This window comes from Cnephaeus nilssonii, assembly GCF_951640355.1.
Source record: "Cnephaeus nilssonii genome assembly, chromosome: 8".
NCBI classification, from domain to species: domain Eukaryota; kingdom Metazoa; phylum Chordata; class Mammalia; order Chiroptera; family Vespertilionidae; genus Cnephaeus; species Cnephaeus nilssonii.
In genome coordinates, this window is record NC_137079.1 from 39,632,087 (window position 1) to 39,648,851 (window position 16,765).

The 16,765-nt window shown below is 54.7% G+C and overlaps 1 protein-coding gene across 1 annotated transcript; it reads left to right on the plus strand.

Moving 5' to 3' along the window:
• Positions 1-10,212: 10,212 nt before the first annotated feature.
• On the plus strand, positions 10,213-16,308 carry ZIC5 (Zic family member 5; the record flags this gene model as incomplete). Its single annotated transcript, XM_079779483.1, has 2 exons — positions 10,213-11,751; positions 15,866-16,308. The coding sequence occupies exons 1-2, from the start codon at positions 10,287-10,289 to the stop codon at positions 16,306-16,308; spliced, it is 1,908 nt and encodes a 635-aa protein (XP_079635609.1). The 5' UTR covers positions 10,213-10,286.
• Positions 16,309-16,765: the final 457 nt, after the last annotated feature.

A 16,765-nucleotide genomic window follows, 5' to 3' on the forward strand; every position in this document is an offset into this window, starting at 1 on the left:
TTCGGCCGCCGCCGCCTGGATCTGCTTCGGGCGGCCCGGAGCCGAGCGAAGGCGCGAAGAGGAGGAGGAGGCAGCCACAGAGGAGGCGCGGGAGGAGGAGGAGGAGGAGGTGGAGGAGGAGAAGAGTCCAAAGCCAGGCGGAGAACCAAAGTATATTAAAGGAGCTGCGACGGGGGCGGGCGGGCAGGCAGGGCAGGGGAGGGCGGGCAGGAGGAGGGAGCAGTAGGGAGGTGCGGGGAGCTGAACGGAGAGGGGGGCCGAAGGGGGGTGAGCGCCGCGCCGCGGCCCCCACCTCTGCGCGCACCCGCGCGCGCACGCACACACTCACTCTCCCTCTCGTTCGCCGTGCGGAACCCCGGGGCGGCAACGCCAAGAGGCACCCGCAAAATGAAATCACAGTGGCGGCGGGGCCACGGTGCCCGAGCGCGGACGCTGTGCGCGGGCCAGGCAGACCGGCTAGAAAAGGACGCAGGCGAGTCCTGAGCGGGCCGCCGGGGCCCGGCGCGCCCGCAGCTCCACCTGACCGCCGCCCGGGCGCTGGGGCGGCGGGCGGAGGCCAGGCACCTTCTCCGCGGCGCGCTCGGTCAGCCGCTTCCTCCCGCGCGCGGCCGGTATTGTTCGGCGCCGGGGCCTCGGTGGTTAGCCCTCCTCGTCCTCCGCGCTTGGCATTGGCTGCGCCCGGCGTAGTAAACTTGCGGCGGCCACGAATTCCCCCCGATGAAGGCAGCGGCCGCGCGGCTCCCTCTTTCTTTAAGTTGTGCGGGAGGAGGGGAGGAGGGGGAGAGGCGCTGGGGGCTGTGGGAGGGGAGAAGGCAGGCAGAGGGAGAGGAGGAGGGGGAGTCGGGGCTGTAAAACGATAACAATAAAAAAAAAAGTGATCTCTAGCTTGTTCGCTCCCTCTCTCCAGTTGGCCCGGGGCACTGGACCCGAAGCGGACAGCTGCCAACGCGAGGACCGAGCGGAATCCGCGGCCCAAGCAAATGAGAAAAGGCCAAAGCAGGTTCCCCCCCTCTTTCAGCTGAGGTGGGGTCCGTTCGCCATCGCCTCCGCCTGTTTATTTCAGGGGGCGCCACCGACGCCGAAGCCTTTTATTTATTTATTTATTTTACTTTTTGTCTCCTCCTTTTCCTCTCCCGCCGCCCCCCCCCCCCCCAACCCCCCGCCCCAGCCCTCGCATCTGCCTTCCCGGCCTCCCTCCCACCAGCTCCAGGCAGGGCCTCCAGGTCACACCGCCCCTTTCACCGCGGCTCCCGCCCCGCCCGCTCTCCCCGCGCCGCCATTGGCCGCCGCGGCCCCGTCAATCCTGCGCCCCCGCCCCGCGGTGGGTCCACCGCCCCTCCCTCGTGCCTTCGAAGCTCCCCTCGGCTCCCGCCGCGGCGGGTAGAAGCGTCCGCCCGGGCCTGCCGGCCTCCCTCGCTGAGCCCGTGCTCTCGGCGCTGCGGCTCCTGCCCCCGCCGGCCGCGGCGCTCCTAGTGCCCGGCGACCGGCAGGGCGCGTGGCCAGGCCAGGAGGGGACCGTCCGCACCCTGCACTCGCGCCCTTCCGCAGCGGCCACCGGCTCCCCGCGGACCCGAGCCACTGCCGACGGGCACCGAAAACCGGTCCCCCTGGCGGCTCGAGAACGTGGCTAACACCGGGCCGCGGGGCTGGAGGCCCTGTGCGCTGGGGCACGCCAGGCCCCGGGCCCCGCCGGCAGCGCGCCGCGAGGAGCGGCCCGGGCGCCGGTGTCTTGGTCGGTTGGCACTCTCCCGGCCCCTCTTCTCCCCATCTTGTAAACGTGCTCTGTGGTCTGGAAAACACAGGTGCTGCATGGTGGGCCTACATAAAGCCAGACACGCCCGTGCCTCCCACTCTGTGGACACACACCCGGACACCGCCCCCCTCCTGGGCCGCGGCCCCCACTCGCTGCTCCGCTCCCCCCGCCTGCGCCCTGCTCCGATTCCAGCAGTAAACACTGGGCATCAGCGTTTGGAATTCGTTTAAAGACAGTGACACCCTCGGGGTAGATGCCCAGAAGCCCAGGCCGCTGCCCTGGTGGGGTGGGAAGTGTGGGGGTGCCCGAGGCGCGAGGCCAAGCAAGGCGCAGGTTGGGGTTTGGCCGCGGGTCAGGCTCAGGGCCTCGGGCGGAGAAATCTCCAGGCTGGTGGGGCTTCTAGAAGATCCTTATGACTCCTCCGGGAGTGGGCAACTCCCCTTCCCCCGTGGTGGGGGGGCCGCGAGGCTCCGCCCCTTGCGGTGCCCGCCCTGGCCTTCGGCCCTGGGGACTCTGGCCGCCCCCCGCCACCCCCACCCCCACCTCGGGCCCCCGGTTGACCGCGGCAGACATCTCCCGTCCCGCGAGGGAAAGCTGGCGCTTCCGAGGGAACGGCGGGCCCCGAGGCGGCGAAGGTGTGAATGCAAGGTCCGAGGAGAACTGCTTTTATTTACCCATTCCTCGGAGTGGAAATAAAATTCAAGTCAGAGAAAATCATCCCCATGCATTTCACATTTTCATGTGGAAAATGAATCCGGCAAAAACGCTGGAAGACCACTCTAGCTCGCTATTGCCAGCAGAGCCTGGGGTCTCTAGCCCCGGCCCAGGCAGCCTCTCCCGGCTTTCGTGGGTCTCAAGGTCGCAGCTCCCCGCAGCCCCTGTCGTTAGGGGCGCTGTGCGCTCTCTCCCTCTGTCCCCATCCCCTTCCCCATCCCACCGTGCGGGGAGGAGTGAGAGGGGAGGCCAGGCCGGAGCGTGTAGTCTGCAAGCCCAGGAGTTTGCCTGGTAGCTGGAGACGCTCGCCTTCCCTACACGGCGGAAATGCTCTTCTTTTCCACACACCACCCTCTGTAGAAAGGGGGATGGGGGAAGGCAAATGCCGGACTGCTCCCCTAAACAGAGAGGAACCTGAGATGGAGACGGAGGGAAAAGGGAAACACCTCCAGCCAGAAAAGCTGCCCCTGCTGCCTTCAGTCAAAAAACCGCCCCCTGCACAGCCTTTCACACTTGTTTACTTTCCTCATCAATGTCTGTGGGGTGAGGGAGAGAATGGCTGAAAAAGCTTGCTCCGAAAGTATTTCCAAAAGAAACGTTTTATTAGAGGCTCGTCGTGAGAAGAGCAGTTGCACATCCAAAACCTCACTTCCTTTATTTCTTCCGAGCCACCAGACTTCAAGTTGTCCTCCTTTCCCACTTTCTCGCCCCCTCCCCACTGCTCTGTCCCCCTCTTCCTCGCCCCATTCTCTCCTTTCGTTTTGATTCCTCCTTTGCAGCCCGCACTTCGGGCGGGCGCGGCCGGGCTCTCTTTGGCGCAGGATTCCGCGGGCCGCGCGCGGCGGGGTGGTGGTGCAGACGCCTTAATTCCCGCCGGAGACCCCGCAGGCTGGGCCCTCCTGGCTATTCTCTCTCCGCTCCAGTTCTCCTCTCTCTGCAGGACACAGAGGAGCTGAGCCAAGTTCAAAGTCACGTCGCCGTCCCCTCTTAGAAGTGTTTTATTTCTCTACAAACCGCAAAGCCCTTTCCCTCATGACATAGTATTTTTTTTTCCTTTTTTTCTTTTTTTCAGGCAGGAAAGAGAGAGTGCGCGCAAGAAAGCAAAAGCCGGGGGTGGGGGATGGGGGTTGGGGAGGGACTGTGAAGGCTTTTCAGCCATTGCCTCAAAAGTAGATTTGGATTCCTTGGCCGAAGGGGAAAAGGCGGCCAAGCTGCATTCGGCACCGTGTGGGTGATTTCATTTTTTTCAACAGGTTTCTGGAAGGACCCTCTGTGGCGGAGTCAGATCCGCGGGGCCCACAACTGTCTCCGTCGGATAAACAAGTCCCCTTTTTTGTAAGTTTTCCAACATTGCTCTTTGAAGATCTCACGGAGCCTGCGCCAAGCTGGCGAGAGAGTGGGGGGTTTGCTGTCTGTGGATGACCCCGCCTGGCGGGCCCCTGGGCGCCCCGGCTGGCTTACATGTCAGGGCAAAGGGAGGGAATGGCAGTGCGGCAGAGAGTTCCGGGTGCCTTAAAAAATCAGAAAATCCCACCAAACACCCGGGCCTCATTCACTGAGCACCTCATTGCCGTTGTGGGCCTCTGTGAATGGTTGACTGCGTTCTTTTGTAGTATGATGGGTATTTTGGGTGTACATATACATAAAAACAATACATATGTACACACAACATACACACAGGTACATCTTGCTGGCCAGCAGAAGCCAAAAAAAAACAAACAAAAAAACAAAAAACCACCCCACAAACAAACCCAACTATAACAAACAAACAAAACAACCAACCTTTAAACTGGAAAGCAGAAACACTTGGTGGCTAGATCATTCAAAGTTTTAAATAGTCTCCTAAGGACAGGGATGCATACGGGGAAAGAGATGGGAGGAACAAATGTAGAATCAGCTGTCTATATACACCAGACCCCCAAGCCACCCCCCCTACCCCCCACAACAGGATTTCAGCACCATCCTCTGTATCACAGACTCATAAATTCAACAAGATCATCAACAGGATATTAAGTTGCAGGTCACCTTTGATTCAGCCCTCTCAGCCACTCCTGGGCTGGGCGACCCCTGACCCATGAAGGACCACATGTGTGGTGGGGGAGCCCCCCTCAGTAAAACCCACATAGAACAAAAGTTCTTTGTCAGAGCTTTAGAGAAGTGTAATATAAAAGAAAGGGAAATCGTGAAAATCTCAGCCAACGTTGTAACTTTTAAATGCCATTTTTTAGAAGGGAGAGGTTGAGTAGAGATGGGGAGGTATCATAGGATAAGGCCCTCTCCTGTCTGCTAAAAGAACTTCTCTTCTGCCTATAGTTAAAATTTACTATTCTGTAACTGGGCTTATAAAAAGTCTCTCTATAAAATATGTGCTCACCAGCAGTTGAGTGATTGGGATGCAAATGTTTGTGTATTTGTCATTAGGGACTCGGAGAATAATAGACACCAACATTTCTATGTCACAGTGGTTGTGGTTTTGCAAAAGGAAGAAAACTGGTTGTCCTTACTTTGTCTCCTCTTTCCTGAGGGGAGTGTTTCTACTGCTACAAAACAAAACAAAAACAAACCGAAAAACAGGAGGCATTCGCTTACACGAACGTGTTTAATTATTTTGAGGACCGTTATCCTTTGGGCTCCCAGGCGGACTACATCCAGGGAGGTTGAATACTGGTGACAGGCAAGCAGCTTTCCAATAAACTGCAGTATTATTGCAATAGACTTTGTAATACAATTTATGCTGTCATTCATAAATAACGATGCCATATGTCAACCATATTGCTTACACAAGTAAATCCGTCAACGTGTCACTATTTGATTTTTCTCAACAGCTTCTTCAAATATTGAAGTATAGATATTGGGAGCGGTGTGAAATGTGTGTGTGGAGGCTCCCCACAAAATTTGAGATTAAAAAAAAAAAAACCATACCACACCACCTCTGCTCCTCCTTTGTCCCCCATCCAAAAACATCCTTCAGGATAAAGAATGAAGGGAAGAAGAACACATCTTGAAGCCAATACAAATAATAATACTGGGTAGTTATATGAACTGTGAACACATAAGGGAGTTTTGTGGTTCCTGTTTTGACCTTATAAGCATATTTTAAAACACAACAATTAGGCACTTCCCAAGAATTTACCAATCCTAATGGTGAAATGTGGGTCAAAGGCCAGTCTCCCAACTACTTCCATCTTTGAGGGTAAAAGTGATTGATAACCAAATGAGAATATTTGACGACAGGCCAATTTTACTCCGTTTATTTTTGTTTTAATAGTGGGGAAGTATAGAGAGCCATCATTTTCAAGGGCTTTTAACCACTAAAGTCAGGTGGACATGGGGTGTGTCCAATTCTTGACTATCCAAAACAACAAACAAATCCCAATCACGGCTATACAGTTCCAATCTTCTGGTAAAAAAAAAAAAAAAATCCTCGTTAAGCCCAGGTAAAAGTGACCGGGGTCATAAACTTTAGCAAAAAGCACATTTTGGTTATTCTTAGCTCCACAAGTATCCGTGAAGCCCGAGGACCCAGCGCGAGCTCAGAAGGGAGGAAAAGAGAGGAACACTCCTAGAGGCGCTCCGAGGGCTGCGGAGCTCAGAGCACTCGAGGCCCCCGGGGCGGGTCTCGGTTCCCACCGGTCAGGACGCCAGTGGTGAGGGCGGGTGGGAGCGTAGGGATCGGGTCCGTGCCGAGTGCAGGTGGGGCGGGCAGCGGGAAACTCACTGCCTCGTTGCCTAGCGAGCCTCGCTTGGAAAAAGCCCTTGAACCCAAAGTCTTTGTCACTTCCGGCCCTGATAAAGCTCAATAAAATGCAGCTCTGTGGGTCCCTTTGCCCATCTCACCTCGGCTTAAAGAGTTCTCGAGTGTGTCTCCCGTTTTCTCAGTGTCTGCTAGTAACTCTCCTCCCAGTGGAGCACCCACTGCCGCCGCCTTTGGGCTGCGCTTCAAAGTCCCTTAATCCCTTGGGTAACTCGGGATACCGTGTTCGCCCTTGAACCCGCCTCTGGCGCAACCCAAATGGCACTAGGAGCTCCAGTTTCGCCAGGCACCCAGCCCTTCAGCAAGGAGGCAGCGCTCGCGGAAACCACTGCCGGACTGGCGAGCAGCAAAGCAATTGCAAGGGCAATAAGAGGCAGCCAGCTAGGTGGGTCCTCCTGCTCCTTCCGGGTCTGCCTCACCGTCCCTGGCTTTCCCCCTCGCCCGCCTGCAGAAACAATCACACAAAGGCTCAAAAGCCAGGAAACGTCCCATTCACTTCCCTTAGAGTTTATTAATTGCCCACACAATTAATAAACCCTGCGTTCAGTGACGAACGGAGGGCACCGGGGAGCCGCAGACCCAACTCTGCGCAGCGGGAAGCCCTCCGCGCCAGCCTGGGCACCTCCAGAGACCCGGTCCTGCTGCCTCCAGGCAGCTGCGCGCGGTGTGGTTCCGGGCCAGCTCGGTGTTTTACTTTCACCTCTCGGCCTCCTCGCGCCTTTGTTCGGGGCTGCGAGTAGGGTGGGGTTCGGGGTGCAACAGTGAAGTCCGGAAATCAGTGCTCCCCAGGAGTACCTGTTGACCCCAGAAAGGGCATTCCCATGTCTTGCCACGTAGCTGCTCCCAGACAAGCACCTCCGTCCGCGGCAAAAGCGCAGACAAGGGCATGAGTTTTGAGGATCGGCCATGACTACCGGCGCCACGGAGGGAATATGGGGCTAAATCCGCAGAACCACCCCCCAAGCCTTTCAACTGGTATTATGTTCTCCAACGCCCTGGAAATTGTTAGTGTTTATTTAGGAAGTATGACACAGTTACTGGGATGTTAAGGGGGTTTGATTTGGCTCCCAAAAGGCTTTAAAAAGAAACAGCGCACCTGGGGTTAGGCGGGTCATCATAATAACAAAAAAGCGCGTCTACAAAATAAAAAGCTCTTTTATAAAGAAAGGCAATCCCGGAAATTCACTGGGAGCCTTCCTGAGAACCGTCTAGCTAGGCCTATTCTCGGGTTTAATTGGCAGGCAGTTTATTGGCGCCTTATTGGTGTTGACTGAATTTTGTTCCCAGTTCTTCCTTTTAGGAATTAGCATTTCAAGTCGATTTACCTGAGTCAATTATCTTTTTAGGGTCTGGGTTTAGTCATAAATTTGCAAATATTCATTAAACGCACTGTGTAAATATCCCTCTTTCCAATCGCCACCCAAACCTCTATTATTTCCTAAGAAAGTCTTTTCTTTTTTAAGGCTTCCATAAAAAGAAATTGATCAGGGAACTATATTTGAATTAAGACATATTAAATCGATGACAGATACATATCATGCTGTGTTTAACAAGAGTTGTACAAGGAGGCGGGTTCCAGATTCCACAGGGCTCTGCTGCACCATTATTCACATTTTTACAGCCTTTCCTTCATGCCTTCACTCATTAAACCATTAAATTTCAGCAATTCAATAAAACAAAGCAGTTATAATTTTGAGGAAAAGCTATTTTGAAGGGGGTGGAGGCACTCATTTTATTGCACAATAAAAATGCTCAACAGTCCATATTAAAGGTTATGTTGTGGTTATTTTCTTCTTTATGCATTCTTTTTGCTTTGTTTTTACTTATAACCTGCAGAATTGAACGTAAAGCTGCCATTATGGAAGTATTGACGCTCACTGCCAAGGAATTCAAATAAAGGGAACTCACTTGAAATGTTCTGAGAGATAATGAAGACAGTGGCGACAATCTCACACATGATGCTTTCCCTATAAGCCATCCACAGAGATGGCACAGTCCTTGCTCCACCCTTGCCTGGATGGCTTGAGGTGGTTTTGAGTCTTTAAAACGAAATTGTAGAAGATCTTGTCCTCTCCAAATACAGATGTGGATTTTGTCACTGTTGTTTATTTTTTTAAATTTTTTGTTGTGTTTGCGCTCATACCTTTTTTATTCCCCCATATTTGAATGTCATCGAAAATTAAAGAAAAGCAAAACATTTGAAATTTGATTGTATTTTATTTGTTTGGCTGTAAGTTTTATAAAAGAGAAATGACATTTCCTGGGCTCACAGGGAAGTTTCCTGTTAAACATTGTTCACATCAATGTAAATGGGGCTATTGAATCAGGGCTTTTGAAAATATGTCTTACCTCTTTCCAGGGCTATCTCCTGGAGGATGGCTTTGTGCAGTCTATTTATGTGTGGGCTGAAAATGAATTAAACTAATAACGTTTTATTGTATCCCCAAAGAAAAAATCATTTATCCACTTTTTTCAAATAATGTTATGCAGGGCAACAAAATTAAAATTAAAACCCCTGACTTTAAATTTTGAGCATCTTGGAACATCACACAATTTTAATAGCTTTATTTTTAAAAGCTGAAGTGATAACACTGGGCAGTAAGAACCCTAAAGTTTGGGGGATGCAACAATTCTCCCCCCCCCCCCCCTTGAAAAGTGATGCAGAAACCCTTTTAAAACTACTTTGATTGCAAATCGCTTGAAAGATAATGTGTTTCACTTTTTTTAAAAAGCCAGTTTTTATGGTTTTAAAATAAAACATCTCTCTTGCTAGTTCAGCTATCAATTATTAGACAATTGATAGCAAGGTAAAAGGCTATTCAATTAGTAAATATATAACGAAGACATTGCTTGATTTAAAAATAATTGTTTTCTTGGATCAATTCTAATTCATGGTCCTTTCAAAGAAACTGAGGCACACATGTGGAGTACATTCTGGACTGGAAGGAGAGATTCCGCTTAAAGGATATTATTTACTTAGTAGCTTCCTTCTGGAGAGATGCTGTTGGCCTGCCCTGCCACTGTATCTCCCAGAGGCAAAAGTTAAAATCGCTGCCCAATGTCCCGCCTCCTCCGCCCCCCAGATCTAATTGGAAGTGGCAGATCCAGAACCGATGAGCGGTGAGATTACATTTCGAGCCAATTCCTTTGAAGCATATTAAAAAGGACTCCATGAGCTAAAAAGTCGAGGTAAAACGTTTCCTTTTGGGAAAGATGTATTTTGACTTCCCTTGGTGTTGAGCGGAGCCAAACTGCTCAGATTGTTTTACAACCAGTAGGATTTTAATACCCTTCCTCATTCCGTCTCCAGTCTGTGAGCCCTACGCGAGCGTTTGGCAGATTGGTGTCCTTCCCAAACAAGTTTCTAGCATCATCTCTGCAAGCACGATGACGGGCGAACAGCTAATCACCCTCTTTCTTCGGCGTCGCCTAGGGCTCTTCCAAGGGAGGAGGAAGTGTGTGGATGTTGGAAGGGGCTCTGCGTGCAGTGAGGCGGAGGGTTTGAAGTCCCCCCCCCCCCCCCCACCTCCGCCTTTTGTCCCCCGCGGGGGTCCCCAGCACTCAGCCACCACTCGCCCTCCGGCCGCGTGCCGGCGCACGCTCTCCGCAAGGAGCGTCTGGGAAACGCGGAGCGTTGCGCGCGCAGGCCCAGCGCAAACTTTGTGCAAGTGCAACTTGGACATCCCCGGGGAGGTGGGGATGCAGGGCTCCAGGGGAGGAGGGGGCGCGAAGCGAAAGCTAAGGCGGCCGCGAGCAGCGGGGCGGATTCCCGCTGGGCCAAGGGTCTGAAAGGGAGCCAATCGGGCAGCCGCGACTGCTGCCAATCACGCGGCTCTCTCCAATCCCACCCGTGCCATTTCCAAAATCTTGGTCCCACTGTGCAGCTCAAATGTGGTGTTCACTCTGCCAATCGCTGGAGGACAGAGTGGGGACGGGAATAAGCAGAGTTAGGAGACCAGGACAAAGAAGTTAAAGAGCCCCTCATATATACATGTTTTTGGAGGAGGGCAGAGGGGGGGAGAAGTCACCCCAGTGAGGGTCTATGGGTTTGATGGTGTGGTTCTGATGGAGCCCCCTTTGAGCAAGAGGAACCCGCCAGCGCTGAGATTAGCGGATTTGGCAACGGCTCAGGCCAGGCCTCTTCAGACTATGACAGGCTTCCCGGCGCTGGCCAGCCCGCCCGCCCACTCCCAACTTCGCGCCATAGCCACGCACCTCCGCCCTCGGGACCTGGGCGCTGACCTCGGCGTGGCCATCACTCCGCTCGGACCCGAGCACATGGCCCAGGCGAGCGCACTCCGCCTCAGTCCTCCCTCCCAGGCACTCCCGGCTCAGCCTGAGGCTCCCGCGGTCGCCGCCCGCGCCGGGGCCTCGGTGGCACACCCCGGAGCCGGCACCTATCCCGGCGGAGGGGGCAGCAGCAGCGCGCTGCCCTCCGCGCCACCGCCCCCGGCCCCTCCTCTTCCTCCCTCCCCTTCACCCCCTTCCCCTCCCCCTCCTCCTCCTCCTGCCCTCTCGGGCTACACCACCACCAACAGTGGCGGCGGCGGCAGCAGCGGCAAAGGCCGCAGCAGGGACTTCGTCCTCCGGAGGGACCTTTCCGCCACGGCCCCCGCGGCGGCCATGCACGGGGCCCCGCTCGGAGGGGAGCAGCAGTCCGGCACCGGCTCCCCCCAGCACCCGGCCCCGCCTCCCCACTCGGCCGGCATGTTCATCTCTGCCAGCGGCACCTACGCGGGCCCGGACGGCGGCGGCGGCGGGGGTCCGGCGCTCTTCCCCGCGCTGCACGACATGCCGGGAGCTCCCGGCGGCCACGCGCACCCGCTCAACGGCCAGATGCGGCTGGGGTTGGCGGCGGCGGCGGCGGCGGCGGCGGCGGAGTTGTACGGCCGCGCGGAGCCGCCCTTCGCGCCTCGCTCCGGCGATGCGCACTACGGGGCAGTGGCGGCCGCTGCAGCCGCGGCCCTGCACGGCTACGGAGCCGTGAACTTAAACCTGAATCTGGCGGCAGCGGCGGCGGCCGCCGCGGCGGCCGGGCCGGGACCCCACCTGCAGCACCACGCGCCGCCCCCGCCGCCGCCGCCGCCGCCACCGTCCGCGCCCGCGCAGCACCCGCACCAGCACCACCCCCACCTTCCAGGGGCGGCCGGGGCTTTCCTGCGCTACATGCGGCAGCCAATCAAGCAGGAGCTCATCTGCAAGTGGATCGACCCGGAGGAGCTGGCCGGGCCGCCGCCGCCGCCACCGCCCCCGGCCGGCGGCGCCAAACCCTGCTCCAAAACTTTCGGCACCATGCACGAGCTGGTGAACCACGTCACGGTGGAGCACGTGGGCGGCCCCGAGCAGAGCAGCCACATCTGCTTCTGGGAGGACTGTCCGCGCGAGGGCAAGCCCTTCAAGGCCAAATACAAGCTCATCAACCACATCCGCGTGCACACGGGCGAGAAGCCCTTCCCCTGCCCCTTTCCGGGCTGCGGCAAGGTCTTCGCGCGCTCCGAGAACCTCAAGATCCACAAGCGCACTCATACAGGTGGGTGTCTGTCCCCGGCCGCGCCGCCGCCGCCGCCGCCGCCTGCGCCTCCGCCGCTTCCGCCGCCGCTTCTCTTCCTCCTCCTCCTCCTCCTTCTGCTCGCTTTTAATTTTTCCCTCCTTCTGCTGCTTCTCTTCGCATACGTATAACCCGGACATGTGACTTCTTTTTTTTTCTCTCCCCCCTTTTTTTCTATGAATAAGTAATTCGATAGCACACACAGGCCCCGCGCTGGGTTCCCACATGGTGGAGTCTCCAGCGCTCCCGCAGCCTCTACGCCGTGACCGGCCACACGCTCCAGCCGCCGCCGCCGCCCCGACAGAAGCCGCAGCAGCCCGGAGCAGGAAGGCGCCCTGGACAGTCGGCAGGCCCCACCCGTCCGGCCCCGGGACCTTGGGGAGGGCGATGGGGGAAGGGGAGGGGGGGCTGGAGCCGGAGCCGCCCCGGAGGCTCTTTCCTCCCCACCCGGTGGCAGGCCCCGCGTGTGGAAGGGGCGGGTGGTATTTGCTGCGGTATTTGGGCCACCAGGCCAGTTCGGTGTGGTCCTGCCCCTCCGGGGTGGGGTGCAAAAATGCTAAAGGAATGAGGTCCCTGGAGACCCCCCCCCTACACACACACTCGCCCTACTTTTACGCACTCCACACATTCACCTTCACGTGCACACACATCGCACAAAGAACTTCACACACCTATCCTCCCTCCTGCACCCCCCCTTCCTCATAGGACCTGACACACTCACCTTACAGGTCACACCCTCACTCACACGTCCTCACTGACACACCTTCATGCACACCCATGCTCACACACACAGTGCAATCACACTTGTATCACACATGACCTAGAGCTCCTGGACAAGGCGGCGTCTGTCCTTTTACAGAAGGTTCCAGTTGGAGGAGTACAGGGCTAGCTGCAAAGCCTCCCCTGCCTTAGAATTTAGGGGGAGACCCCTCCTGACCCTCCCCAAGCCCTGAGTTTGGGTGCGCAAGGCCCTGGGTGAGGGGGAGGGGGGCGCCTTGTGGGTCGCATGCTCCCTTTGGACAGACGAGCGCACGGCGAGGAGGCGCTGCTGAGTGCGAGCGCAGCCGGGATTTATAGGGACAGGCGGCATTACCCCTCGGAGGACACTTGAGGAACTGGAGTTTACGTTCAGTAATTACTTGGCTGATTTATCGGCGCTGCGACGGCGAGGAGGCAGCCGCGGGGCGTTGGCCCCACCGCCCGGCCAGCGGCGGGGGCCCGGGCATCCCGGGATCTGCGGGGGGAGCCAGGCGGGGTGGCCCGCACCTGACCGGCCTCGCGCGGCTCTGCAGGTGATGGGCCGGAGCCCCCTTGGCCTGCCGGGTTCTTTTCTAATCGGGTCCGTGCGCCATGGTGATTTTCCCAAAAGGAAACTTCCCACGAGGCTCTCGTAAAACTAGGGCCTGCTGCTTGGCCCTGTGCACAGCGCTTCCGGGCGGGGCCGGGGCCTGGGGTCCCGAATGCGGGCACGCAGGGGGCGAAGAGGTCCCCAGAGGGAACCCCTACCAGCGGGGCCTGCGGCCTCGGCCCTTCCCTCCTTCCCAGGCCTCGGTGGACCTTGGCTTCGCGGGACTGGAAGCCGTGAGAGCGGAGGCCCCTGGAAACGGATGGCTGGGCAGCCGGCCTGGGTCCCTGCTCTCCCGCTTCCTGACCAGCCCCCCCCCCCCCCGCCCCAGGAGGGGGCGTGTGCGGGTACCTATGGCGGCTTTTTCTGGCTCCACGTTGCGTGGTTGCGTTGATGCCGGACTCCAGGGGCTGCGTAGGCCTCGCCGGGTCCCCCGGGGAGGGATGCGAACCCCGCACACTCCTGCTCAAACCCGCGCGGGTTGGGGTGGTGTTGGGGGTCTCTGGGCCGCCTGGTCATTGAACAGTGTGCCCAGGGAGGGACCATCGGGTCTCCCTCCCTCCCTCCCTGCTATGCCACTCTCCCTTTTGGGGGTCACCCGCGATCCCGGAGCGTACTGATCAAAAGGAATAATCCCCTGACCACTCCCGAAGGCCCGTCTCCTGACCCACGTGCCCCCAGTTGCATTTATAACCTTCCACTGGGCCAGGCTGGAGTTCTCCCTGGAGAGGGACCTGACAGGATCTGGGAGTCGCCCCCACGCAGCTTCCATTCCTCTCTAAAGCTCTGTAAGTCGCTGGGGTCTGACGTGACCTCCATGTCAGAGTCTGAAATGTAAACACTGGGGTCTCCCCCTTTCTGGCTAGGGAGAATTTGCTCACTGTCCCTTAGTTCCCCGGAACAAAATAGGCAATTCTGTCACCATTTTCCCCCTTCGTGTTTCCTCCATTTCTTCATCCTTAATCTTCTACCTTTCCACCCCATCTCTCCCCTTTACTGGGTCCAATTGCTTCTCTCACGTGCAGTGCTGGTGCCAGCAATGTCCAAGCCATTTATCCTTCATGATCTGGAGGGTGCAGCGTGTACAGGAACATGAGAAGTCTAAAACACAACGTTGCACATTTGCATACAGTGAATAAAACCACCTAAAGTTCCATATTGAAGAAAGGCTGGTTATAATTTTTTTTTAAAAGAATGCTACATTATTATCTCCAACTTAATGTAGAATACAGAAATCAGGGCAAATAACCAATGTTTTGATTTTTTAAAAATGGATTAATTTTTTTTTGTTGCAGCTCATCTACAGAGAATTTTTAAAGGTTGTGATTATCATTGTGTTATGTTGTTTTCCTCGTGTTATGGGGGTCAATGTAGGAAGTATATTTGAATAGTATCTAATTTTATTCTCAAACATTATTTCCAAGTAGGATGAGTTAATGTTCCAGGCATCTAAATACTTTCAGCGGTGCTAACATACACTGGTATTGGTGAAATTAATAACAATAAATACTACACTGAAATATTTGTATTAAGATAATAAAATTCCCCACAATAACTTACACACACTAAACCGTCTTAGTTGTTTTTAAGAAGAAAAAGAAATTGATCAAAACCAAGGAAAGGGCGTACCGGTGCATCATCAGAGTAGCTGCTGAAATGTGGAGAAACCCAACTTTGCTTTTTAAATATGAGGAGAATATTAATATGGTAGTATGTATGAAGTGATTTGTTCAGTGATGGACTCAGATACATCAAGTTCATACATACTAAGGTGAGAGGGGAAATTCATACTGTTACCTGCTGTCTTCTTTTCTTGCTTTCTAATACCAAGGTGCGACGTGGCTGAAGTTCTTGTCTTACTGAGCATTTCCACTTCCACTTGTGTTCCTGGGAGGTTAGAGCAGCTTAAAGGGGTGATGGGCCAAAAGGCTGGTAAATAGCCCTTTTTTAAAAAAACTATCAAACCATGTGGAAAGCTATTGGCATATTTTACTTATGGCAGCAGGTAAAAGCCCGGTTCAGGCAGAGGCTGGTGTTCTTTATTAATGTTTGTTAAGGCTCTATTCCACTAGGCTCGTAACTGCCCTGCAAGTTGTGAGGAAAGCTGGTAGAAGGAAGAGGCCAGTGGCCATTTCTGTGCCAGGCTTATAGAAAGTCTAGTGGTCGAATAGTGTGTTTCACAGGTGCCTTTATTTCTGAAGGGAACAGGATTTTGTTTTATTTCCTTTCCCATAAGTGAAATCTTGGGGAACACTCTGAAACAAAATGCCATAATAATTTTATTACAACACCCCCAGGTACTTTTAGTGTATGTATTCATTTTTCTTGTATTAAAAGTATCATTTTATCAGCATTTCTCTTGACAGAGGGGGGGGGGGAGGCGGGGCTGCTTTTATGTTTGCATGTATAGAGCCTGAGGGGAAGGAGGACATGGGTATTCAGGTCCTAGTTGGGTTTCGGTGGTACATCTTGGACCATGTTCTAGTCATTCTCTCCCTGGCCCTTACGGTGCCACAGGGCTGACATCTAGCATCTCACAAGTCCAGTCCAAGGAGAGCCTCCAGACCAGTGGTCAGCACCCCTTCCCCGAAGTATCCCTCCCCTGTTGCGCCCTGGAACATAGGTATTAGGCGGGGAGTTGGTCTTCTAGAGAATGGGAAAATGCATCCTCATTTCTGCTCCAAGATGTCTCTCCTAAGTATGAGAGATCTATGAAAAGCAATCGTTAACCTTTCCTATGTTTTGTTGCAGGGGAAAAGCCTTTCAAATGTGAATTTGATGGCTGTGACAGGAAGTTCGCCAACAGCAGTGATAGAAAGAAACACTCCCATGTCCACACCAGCGACAAGCCCTACTACTGCAAGATTCGAGGCTGTGACAAATCTTACACTCACCCGAGCTCCCTGAGGAAGCACATGAAGATTCATTGCAAGTCTCCACCACCTTCTCCAGGAGCCCTTGGCTACTCATCAGTGGGGACTCCCATGGGTGCCCCCTTGTCCCCTGTGCTGGACCCAGCAAGGAGTCGCTCTAGCACTCTGTCCCCTCAGGTGACCAACCTCAATGAGTGGTACGTTTGCCAGGCCAGTGGGGCCCCCAGCCACCTCCACACGCCTTCCAGCAACGGGACCACTTCTGAGTCTGAAGATGAGGAGATGTATGGGAACTCTGAAGTTGTGCGGACGATACATTAGAATTTATTAATAATAATAACAAGTAAAATAGCAAATGGGAGTTCTTGGACCATATCCTAACCTGAGACAATGCTGAGCCTGGGAAAATCTGTGACTCAGACTTGCCACCGGGTCTAATTAGCCCTATTTATTTGGTATGAAACCCTATGGTGTTTGTACATTTAATTAATTTAATTAAGATATTTGGGCTTCTCCCCTCCCCTCCCCACCAGAAAACAAACAAAAAACAACCAAGCTGGACTTTACACGTTGCAGGGGGACAGGGCTGGGAGCAAATTGTACCAAGAAAAATGAATGAAGAGTAGTTGATCAAGATACACACTGCCAATAAATACACACACACACACACACACACACGTGTATATATATGGAGAGAAAGAACAATAAGTCGGAACTCAACAGAGCAACAAGGCCCTCTGCATTTCCTAGAGTGCCTTGCAAATGCCTTTGATACCAT